Source organism: Diadema setosum, chromosome 3 (genome assembly GCF_964275005.1).
Source record: "Diadema setosum chromosome 3, eeDiaSeto1, whole genome shotgun sequence".
Classification (NCBI taxonomy): domain Eukaryota; kingdom Metazoa; phylum Echinodermata; class Echinoidea; order Diadematoida; family Diadematidae; genus Diadema; species Diadema setosum.
In genome coordinates this window covers 19,936,610-19,947,396 of record NC_092687.1, presented here as the reverse complement: position 1 = coordinate 19,947,396, position 10,787 = coordinate 19,936,610, and the positions used below count along the sequence as shown (strand labels likewise).

General features: G+C 37.9%; 1 protein-coding gene across 1 annotated transcript; it reads right to left on the bottom strand.

The window, feature by feature from the left end:
• Window positions 1-3,134: 3,134 nt before the first annotated feature.
• LOC140226246 (BET1-like protein) lies at window positions 3,135-10,371 on the bottom strand. The gene is made up of 4 exons (XM_072306730.1): window positions 10,288-10,371; window positions 9,401-9,516; window positions 8,241-8,297; window positions 3,135-7,465 (listed from the first exon to the last, which is right to left on the bottom strand). Exons 2-4 carry the CDS (start codon window positions 9,479-9,481, stop codon window positions 7,295-7,297), a joined length of 309 nt encoding a protein of 102 aa, XP_072162831.1. The 5' UTR covers window positions 9,482-9,516; window positions 10,288-10,371; the 3' UTR covers window positions 3,135-7,294.
• Between the last annotated feature and the right edge of the window lie 416 nt (window positions 10,372-10,787).

Sequence of the window (10,787 nt, the reverse complement as noted above, 5' to 3'; positions counted from 1 at the left end):
TGTTTGTTTTGAGGTGCACTGTCACATATATGGAATAATGTAGCTTAGCTCACTTTATCACTTTTTCCTCTGGCTGTGAATTTGCAGTGTTCCTGTCAGAGAGAAGTAGATAAGAGCCTAATACACACCTTTGCACCTTACAGTAGATTGCAAGGGATATGAGTATTCCTGGATGTTTGTGTGTGTGGGAGTATACAACGGCGTGTGAAAGGAAATATTAAAAGCAGTTGGTATTCTTACGAGTGACAGGAGCCACTCTTTGTCTCTGCATTGTAGTGATGATATCATTATAATAATGATAATCATTGTTACCATGCCTGTTATAATAATATATTTCTGCTGCTACTACGACTACTACTACTGCTACCACTGATAATAACATTGATGATAGTAACAATAACAGTGATGGTAATGATTATAGTCATAACCATCATTGTAATTATGATTAAATCAGTGATGATTTTAATTGTAATTAAATAACTGTTTCTTCTAGGACCATGCCATTATTGTTGCAACTTGGCCAAGAGAAATATTCCTTTGTACCAAAGATTTGTAGGTCATTGGCAAAACTTACTCCCTTCCAAAGAATTCACACATTCATAATGTGCTGTTTATAGAAAGCTGGGTGTTTAAATGCTACAAAAAATTGAAGACGGAGAAAATTTGGGGGTGAGAATGTGGTTGCCAATTTAAAGCTTCCATTTATGAGATGGGGAGGGTAGTCATTCTTTACGGTAGAATTCAAAAGATCATTAATATGTACAGTAAAGCTATACTACAAAGTTTTTATTCTTCCATCGCTTTCCCCCGTGGCTTACCATGTATGTCATACTAAACTGTAAAATGTTATTTATATATTCCTTCTGCTTTCCTCTGAATTTTTCTTCGTGTGAAATCACTATGTTGTACACTTCAAAGATTTTCCCTTCTGACTGCAAGTTGTTTTTCTCTGGAATGAAATTATGTGCTGTAAGAGCTTGGAGCAAGCTTTTCAAGAGTTATACCTGCATGCATGTTTTATCATGGTTGTAGTTATTGTGAATGTTTAATATGGAGGACCTGACAGATTTCCTGTGATGTTATGGTATCAGTAAGTTTTCGCAATGAAATATATATATATTGATATACTTGATTTTGTGGAGTTCTCTTCCTTGACATAAATGGCGCTGTTGATGAGATGTACGTACATGCTTTTATCTTGGTGCAAGTATAATACACTGCATTCATTTCTGAGTGTGACATAAACTGTAAAACCAGGAACACCTTGTTGCACAAAACTTGTGAATTGCCAGTGGCATTCCATGTATTGTGTAGGCAAACACTATAGCGTACATTAAACTTTCGTGAAACTGCGTTCCTTGCAAAATTTGTGAAAGTTTCACGCATGCAAAAACTTCTGGTTTTATAGTACATTGAGCAGTAAGCAGAGTATCACAGATGTACAAAAGTGATTTTTTTTTTTTTTTTTTTTTTTTTAAACAGACAAGTTCCAGTGGTAGTTTAGTATGTGTGTGTACATTTTATAGGAATGCGAGTGTGATTGTGTGTGTGTGTGTATAATGTGCAAACATGGTACACGTGTGCACATTCGCAGAGATACCGTTACTTTTTTTGCAATACACCTGTATTTGGCTTCCCCCCCCCCCCAAAAAAAAAAAAGTATTGTAGGTATCATGAAGAATACATGTTTTCTAAAACTGTATTAAGTACACTTGTCTAAATGCAGGAAATATATCGCTAGGGTGAAAAGACCAGGTATCTACAAAATGTCAAATGTTCAGGAGAGAGAGAGAGAAAGACAAAACAAAACTTGGCAGCCAAAACACTATATCAAATGGGATAGCCTTTTGTTTGACATGGCATGTTGGCTTCATTTTTGGGGTAAGACAGCTAGGATTTGGAAAGGACATCACTTAACTGATTATCTGACACTTAAAGGGACTGTATAGTACTGGTTGAGGTGGGGATTCATGTTTTGAACATTCCGACGTGAGATAATGAGAAACCTCTTGTGAAATATGAAAAAGCATGTAATTTTAAGAAGGATTCAATGTTTATTTGATGAAAATTGGTTTTCAAATGGCCGAGATATCCAAAAAAGTGATAAGGCGACAGGCCACGCCTTTCATTGGGATCTCTTTGTTTCACCTTGTTTTTGGAAATCTCTGCCATTTCAAAACCAATTTTCATCAAATAAACTTTTGATACCCCTTAAAATTGCATGCTCTTTGACATCTCATAGAGTGGTTTCTGAATATCTCGCAAAACGTTAAAAGCTAAATCCTTACCTCGACCAAAACTGTACACACCCTTTAATGCAAAAAAAAAAAAGTCATTTCCACCACAATTTCGAGATACAAATTGTACAAGATCTTGTCACCCCAGCAACAATAAAGATACTGATTTTCCACCAAAAAAATAAACCTTTTCAGCCCTCGGAACACTGCAATGCTGCAGCCTACATAGTACCCCTGCACTCATACACACAACTAGTTTTACAGTACACCTACAGGCCGGAAATCACAAAGGTGGTACAATTGAAACCATGGTTCAAACCATGGACAACTTGTATGGAGCACCAAGTGTCGCGGGCCTATTTCATTATGAAATTAGTCATTTTGTTGACGAAATGACCATTTCGTAGACTAAATGTCAGAGATGTCGGAAATGGCAGAGATAATATCCAACATTTTTGGTAAAACAAAAGTGATCCACATAAAAATTGGGTCCAACCTTTTATGAGGATCGCTTTGTTTTAGATAATCTTAGCCATTTCAATACCAATTCACATCAAATAAACTTTTAATTCCTCTTAGAATTACAAACTGTACTTTAAGGATCTTCCATATTAAAGATTTCTCACTATGTAGAAAAAAAATTATGATTAAAAAAAAAGCGTTGGAAACTTGAAGCATCAGCTCAACTGAAACTGGACATGTATGGAAAAAATGATAAATGAAAAGATTGGTATACAGTACGTGGACCCTCATAAAGAATACAGACAAATTTAAAACACTCTCAAATTTCATTATACATTGTAACAATATTTGCTAACGTTCCAAGGAGATTGCTGTAACAAGTGTTTATTGTGATCTGTTCAAAGAAAAGGGGAAAACAAAAATAAAACAAGCTACTATGACAGACACACAAACACACACACACGCACACACTCACACACACATGCTACAATATGTAATGCACCCCAAGACACACACATACACACATAATGACTGCTGTTCCACCCCATTTTGGCACTTTGGCTTAAAAAGGATAAAGAAAATACAGCTGTCATCATCATAAGCAATACGGTATTAGACTTTAGAGTACTTAGTGACATGCGTATCTGAAGTTTCATATCTTGTTAACAATGAGTAGCACATGTATTCACCACTATCACTCTTTAGTATATTACATGTACTACCAGTACACTGGAAACTCAGTACTGTATATTACACTAGATCCTTGGGACCAAGACAATTCATTTGTTTTCTATATCAGATATTTTGTTATATCAGTAGTCAATGGACAATACATAACTAAGGAAATAAATTAATTGGGACCAGGGAAATTAGTTTGTTATATCACATACATATTTGGTTACAGTGTATATCAGATCTCTTTATCGAGTTTGCAATGTATTGAACATTTGTAGAGGAAGTTCACTGCTGAAAATTGTCATTTTTGGCAAAAGTGTAGTGACCATTGACCTCTTACCACAGGAGATATTACCACATGTAATGTTGCATACCTGGGCCAGCTACGTGGAAAATCCATTGGATGTTTGTTGGGTTTTTTTCTTCGTCTTTTGTGATTAATGAGATAAAGAAAGCGCGGAGGGATGGACAGACGGACGGACAACCTGCAAACAAATTCCTCCTACACTGTCCCTTTGGGGCTGTGGCATTAATTTCTCAGCATGCATTTGAGCAGCAAAATCAGTACACTTGAGCATAGCGTGGGTACCTATTCGTAAGGGAACAAAAACAAACATAATTGATTACACTTCGCTTGAAAAATATTTGTATTTCTCTGCAAGAAGTAATACACATTAAGTATACAGTCATATCCTTATTTTTGGTAGTTGTTCTTTAATGGATTTGTATAATTCTGGTGTGTACAGCTGTACACTGTACATCAAAAAAGAAAACAAACATCATAACGATCTTTGAACCTTGTTGGAAATAACTGAAAACAAATGTACAGAACTAGGCCATCTCTTGACTTTTATCACACCAAGTAGTCTTGGAATAAAAGAGTCAGAGTCTTTCTCCATAATCTAGAATGGTGAATTTTATTTCTTTGTCCATCACAGGCATAAATTATATGCTCTGACACATTTTAAGGACAAGTCCACCTTCACATACATGTGGATTAAGTGTATGCAGCAATACTAGCAGAACACATCAGTGAGAATTTGAGGAAAATCGGACAATCTGTTCAAAAATTTTTCAAGTTTCTGCTCAGTCACTGCTGGATGAGAAGACTACATACAGCTAGTGATGTCACATGTGTAGAACATTATACTGAAAATCTAAAGAAAATTCAATGTATTTTCAATTTTCTCGCATGATAAAATAAATTTATGGGAAAATTGTCTTGGCTCCTTAGAAAGGCAGGGGAAGTAATATTACCCTTAGCATAAGTCAGTGACAAGTCGAAGAAATGTGTACTTTTTCCCAAAAATAAGATTATGTGAAATTTTCTTTATATTTTCCATATTTCGTTCTATGTATGTGATCTCATACAATGTAGTAGTCTTCTCATCCAGCAGTGACTGTGCAGATACTTTAAAAATACATAACTTCTGAACAGATTGTCTGATTTTCCCAAACTTTCACTGATGTGTTCTCCTAATATTGCTGCATTCACTCAATCCACATGTATTTATATTATGAAGGTGGACTTGTCCTTTAACCCATTGAGGACGGTTTGATTTTGCCACAACACACATTCTCCACAGACGCTTGGCCGAGGATACTCAGGATTCGTCCTCAACGGGTTGTCAACAGCAATTGGCACTTCATAATCCTGTCTCATTGAGACCATCTTCACTTCCTGTACATAATACCTGTATAGATGTGCCTTTCCCTGCCTAATGATAAATACATGTATACATGCTGCATTTTGCTACAATGCTCCAAGGTATAACTATGTCTATAGACAGAAATTATAATGTATAACTATATAATTATATTTTTAACAATTGAAAGCATTTACATCATTGAATTAGGAGTTGTTCCAATAATATGTGAGTGTAAAAGTGGAAACTTCTCTTCAATAATTGTTCCTTTCGAGCGACAAAATTTGTTCAAATTCACTTGCTTATTTTGAAGATGAGCTTATGCTTCTACATACATACAGAGTATTTCATTGTACAAATGTATCTCTGTCTCTTTGCAAAAAGAAGAAAAAATAATTTTGGGATGTTTCTTTTTTTGTGTGTATTTGTTTAGCAGAATGCAAAAGTTGCACAAATTTTTGAGTAATAAAATACGTGTACATAATATTCCACACATGGCAATGTATGTGACGTAATGTGAGGAACAGTATATTAAGTAATGACAAGCTATACACAGAAATAAATTACTTTACTTTCATATAAGACACTGTATCTACAGGTGTGCAAGATGCTTTTGTACAGGATATTCACCATGAATAGCTGCCACATGATCTGACACAGAGTCACTAAAATGTGGAGAAGGAGAACTTTTGAGTGTGACACAGACTGACACAGTTCATCAAATGGCAATATAATACAAGAATACATAATATTATATATATTGGGTTTTTTTTTTTGGGGGGGGGGGGGGGTGAAGGCTTTGCAGAAAAGGCCATCAATCGTTATCACCTTCTGGGGAAAAAAAATAACATCAAATTTCAATTGCCAGCTCACTTCTTTATAGATGTACAAATTGTATGGTATTTATCAATGGATGATAGTAAAATGGTGATTATCTACTAGTTAATTCGAATAAAGGCAAGTCTTGGGGTAATTTCACAGTGGACTCTGCATCGGAGGGAAACACGACGGAACTGGTTGGATTCATTAAAACTGAACACAATCTGAACGGACGAATACAAACATTTGAAAGAGATTTATCTACTAATACCAATTATCTTCGACAATATGTTGCCAATTTAAGGATCAGTAAAAAAAAAAAAAAAAAATTGGCAAATTTGGAGATTTTTGATAATCCTGAAGCCAAAATAAGCAAATATAGGACTGTATATGACAAAAACAGGGCTGAAACGAGAGCCTTTTGTTGCTGCTGTTGTTTTATTCTGCCTTGTGAAACATCAACAATGAAAAGCTGAATTATGAAATTATCATAAAAGATACAGCACCAGGTTGCAGAAATATGTTTTATGGGACTTGATGGGTTAAAGATAGATACTGTAACAGCTCTTTAGGCTCAGGGGAGGCTGAAATTCAGAACCAAAGTTGAACATGTGTGCTTTAAACATGAAACCCTCCTCCTAAAAATGCTCATTCATATTCATTCTCAATATCATACAATCCTTATAAAGATCTGAACTTGAATTAATAATATATATATCTGAAAAAATAATAACCATATCATTCAAGTTTAGCAGTCAAGAGTATTTCACACAATCATTTTGCTCTCGACTCGGCCGAATCACTGAGGCATAATTATTCCCCTTTTCATGACATCGCACATCATTCAGTGTGGTGTAAAGCTGATGTTAAAGGCTGATTGGCAAAACCATAATTATTGTGGCATTAAAATACTGAGTCGCTGGCCGCACGGTGTAGATCCTAAGGCTTCTCAAGTGAGACATAGATTGCATTAGGGACACCATCACATGATTTCAGAATGTTGCCCCCTACCGCGGAGGTGTCTTCAGCCTTCAGTCTGTTTGGTGACCAGTTTACCCAAGGCTCTCGTGTTGAAAAAGCATCAGATGGGAGCAATGCACAACACCAGCGGAAGAATGACTCCACCTCCCCCTATCAGTTGAGTCTTTCTTTAGATTTACGGGGTTGAGAAACATCCTTCTTCCTCCAAGATCTCATGAACAAGAGGGCCACAGTAATCCTGGGTTTTGATATCAAATGATTAACTTGTTGCCTACATGGAGTCCAAAAATCCCACAGACTTGGTACAGAATCTGCCAAGTGCTGTGATAGGCAATGGGTTAAAAGCAATCCTGTGACTCATCATTACATCTTCCTGGCAGTAATCAGAGGTTCCTGCTTTTATCGCCAGCGTCGTTGCTGCTGCTCCCTTCAAGCTCAAGTTCAAGTTCTCTCCTTGAATAGTTCGGTGCAAATTCAGTGACTAGTCACTCTCGATAAGAGAACGTAGGCAAAGACGAAGAGGAGGACGATACCCACCACCATGTAGCACATGAGCTTACGATTGCCACGCCCCGAGCTCAACATCCCGTCCAATCGCTTGACCGTGCCGCTCAGCAGTCCCTGCGAGCTGTCGAAGTCCGACCCCTGAGGAGGAGAAAAATAACTGAGCAGTATTTTTTCCAGTCCTCACAACAAGTGGCATGGAACATTCTTGTGATACGTGGTTCAGCTAAACAAAGCAATTCTAATACAATGTAAAAGGCTGGGCCCAACTTATCAAGATTGTTTTCTTTTACTTTGTTTGTTCATATCTCAGCCACTTCAAGAGTGATTTTTATCAGATTTGAATTCTTCTTAGAATTGTATTCTCTTAAAGTTTCAATATAAAGTAATTTCTAATTTGTTACAAAACAAAAAGTTACAAGTTGAACCCCCCCCCCCCCATCTCCACCACAACTATACCATCTCTTTAATTTGTTGAGAATGAGCTGATCTGCTGTAACTCACATTTCCCATATAGACACCTGCCCAAGTATACTCAGGACTAGTCTTTAACAGATTGACCAATGAGGCTATATCACCCCTCCACCCCCCCCCCCCCTCCCCCCATTGTACAGCATCATAGGACAAACAACCAGTCTACAGTATGAATATGAACCCAGTCACTTGTTGCCATGGAAACCACACTTGCATCCACTTGAACATCCAGTGAGGAATCAGACCTTGGTGTACACTGAAAACTTCTTCACCCTGCCATCTTCACATAATCTACATTTAAATCTTATCTTCACAAATCTTCATGCATCTCTCCCTGTATCTGTGTTCTGATGAAGTATGGCCATCATTTCTTGTAAACACCATGGTCTTTTGATCCAAGGAGCATTTGTGTTATACTTGCAATAAGAAGCCATCAACTTACCATGCCATCCAAGTACTGGTTTTGTTCCTTGGTGTCATCTTCAATATCCATTGCAATCTGTTGAGATATACACAGATACCATTGTTCAAATACCAAGATCTACATGGGATTGTACATAATGAACAGAATTGCAGAAACATACTTGTACATCTGCAAACACTCAGACAGTGCAAGCCTTAGCCAAAGCAGTGGGTCACTTATGTCACAGAGTTATATACATGTAGCTGTCTTACTTACAAAATTTGTGAACCCATCTGGTGATCTGGATTACAGACTGTACAACAACTTACCACCAAACAATAATCACCTGTTTGTTCCATTATGGAAAGAGAAATGATGATACATTTGTGACCCGCCATGACAAAAGAATCTGAAAGTTGCTGACAGCTGAGCTGAGAAAATCAAATTATAAGTCAGATCATCAAAATCAGTGAAAACCATCAAATTCCTATTTTTGGCATAATTATGTAGTCTAATGTTTCCTGTATTATCTGCCAAAATTTTGAAGCTAGATGACTAACAGAAAGGCAAGAAATGAGCGTTTGCTGGGCCATGATATTATGACTTTCAACAGAACAGAAACATGTCCAAAGATTTGGATTTAGCACCGCAGATAGAATCCACTCCTAGCAACAAGGGAATGATCTTATTGGTCAGTGCGTGGCATCCTTTCTGATTGGTTATGCGTAGACTGCTGGCGCTAAGCTTGAATGAACATCGCGGCGGTTGCTAGGAGCATACCTTCTATTGTCCTGAGGTGAAAACTGTCTTACCTCCCCATGATCACAATTGAGTCAAAAGAAAAACTTTGAAGCCGATTTTCTCAAAACGCTGATTTCCTAGACCACTCGACATGGTCTCATAAAATCATCAATACCTCCGCAACAGAGTACTTTTATGAGTTGTGCGTTATCTAAAAATAAAGTGGAAGAGTAAGGGAATAATGTCATGTCATTTTAAGAAAATTTACCTCCCTCGACTTTCGGATCCTTTTGTTGTAGTGGGTCACATTAGCAGAGGACTTTTAACAGAAAAATGAATTTTGCACGGCTGCAGGGAAAAATATATATATATTTTTTTGCATTGCATCATATGACTGTGCGACTGCCATTTTGTTTTCACTAGTCTATTTCTGTGGATTCTGCAGAAAGTCGACTTACCGATTTCAGCGTCGAGACTTTGGCCGCCAGTCCTTGAGTCATCCGGTCATTCTCCGCTTCCAGCATGTCTTCAGTTGTCATGCCGCCACCCCCACCACCGCCCCCTCCACGGGCACCTGGAATAGTGGACATAGAAAATGCATGTTATGCCATTGAAGGATACCAGGACTGTGCTGAAAAATGCTGCTCCTGCTGAACTTAAAATGCAATGTGTTTACAGGCAACAACTTTGCTTTGCAACTGATTGACAAATTGCCCTACATCGACGTAAAAACTTTGTCAATCAGTTGCAATGAAAACATCTCGATGGAAGAATTTCATGAATTTGAACAACTCTGCTACTTTGAAATACAGTCTGATCTCGACCTCTGGTGTTTTCTGGCCATGTCAGGCACAGGACTGGCACCCATCCGGATACCCTGAAAATGATTTGGTTGGATACTTACATTGGGCAAAACAATACTACAAGTGTATGCATGAGTACAGGTAGGCGGCCAACCCGGCAGTGGTAGCTTAATATTAGGAAGTGTGCACACCAACAGTGGAGTATTAAAATGCTAGCCTGCATGAAATCATAGTCGTGACATTGAAACATTATCAGTTGTGATTATCATTTTACTGTAAAATTCATGACACGAGTACATGCATGTGGGGATTATCACAGGCCTTCTACTGCGTATTCAAACTGCATTTGTTTTGTAGAGCTTAAAAGTTGATAATTTACAGTGCACACCCGTTACATTCCAAACAACAAACACGGTTAGGGGCCTCTAGAGTCCTGGGTGACTCCTAGACCTCTAAAATTTATATCAAAATTCCGGTTATCGTGGTTATTCCATAGGCCTACATGACCATGATTGATGATGACCTGACTGTTGTAAATTTACTTGATGTTGCTTGTGAGAGGACACTTGCATTCCTCCCCGATACATCTAGACTGCACTGTGAAATACTCTGTAAGGTGCATTTATTAACTTCCCGTCTTCAAGCGTCTGATGTGAAAGCGAACCGTACCGACCCATGTCAGAGGAGCGCTCACAAACCACTAAACTAGCCCTACACACAGTGCACAGCAGAGCTAGCTCGAGTGAAGATTTAGAACTAGGCCCTACACATATTATCACACGTGGGACTAGAAGATAAAGCGTTCTGCACTCTTTCCCATTTCGGCAGCATCTTCACTGTATTCAAACAAAATAAAGAAAAAAAAACGAAACAAAAGAATTTGAAGGAACAAACCATTAGTACGGGCTCCCCAATCCCAATCCGACATGGTTTCTGAGTGGTGGTAAGACAGAGGCACCGACGTCTCAGTCACTACACCTTTCCTTGGTTTGCTGTGTGCCTTTCAGATTCACTTGCCATTGACACGTCATATTGTCCAATT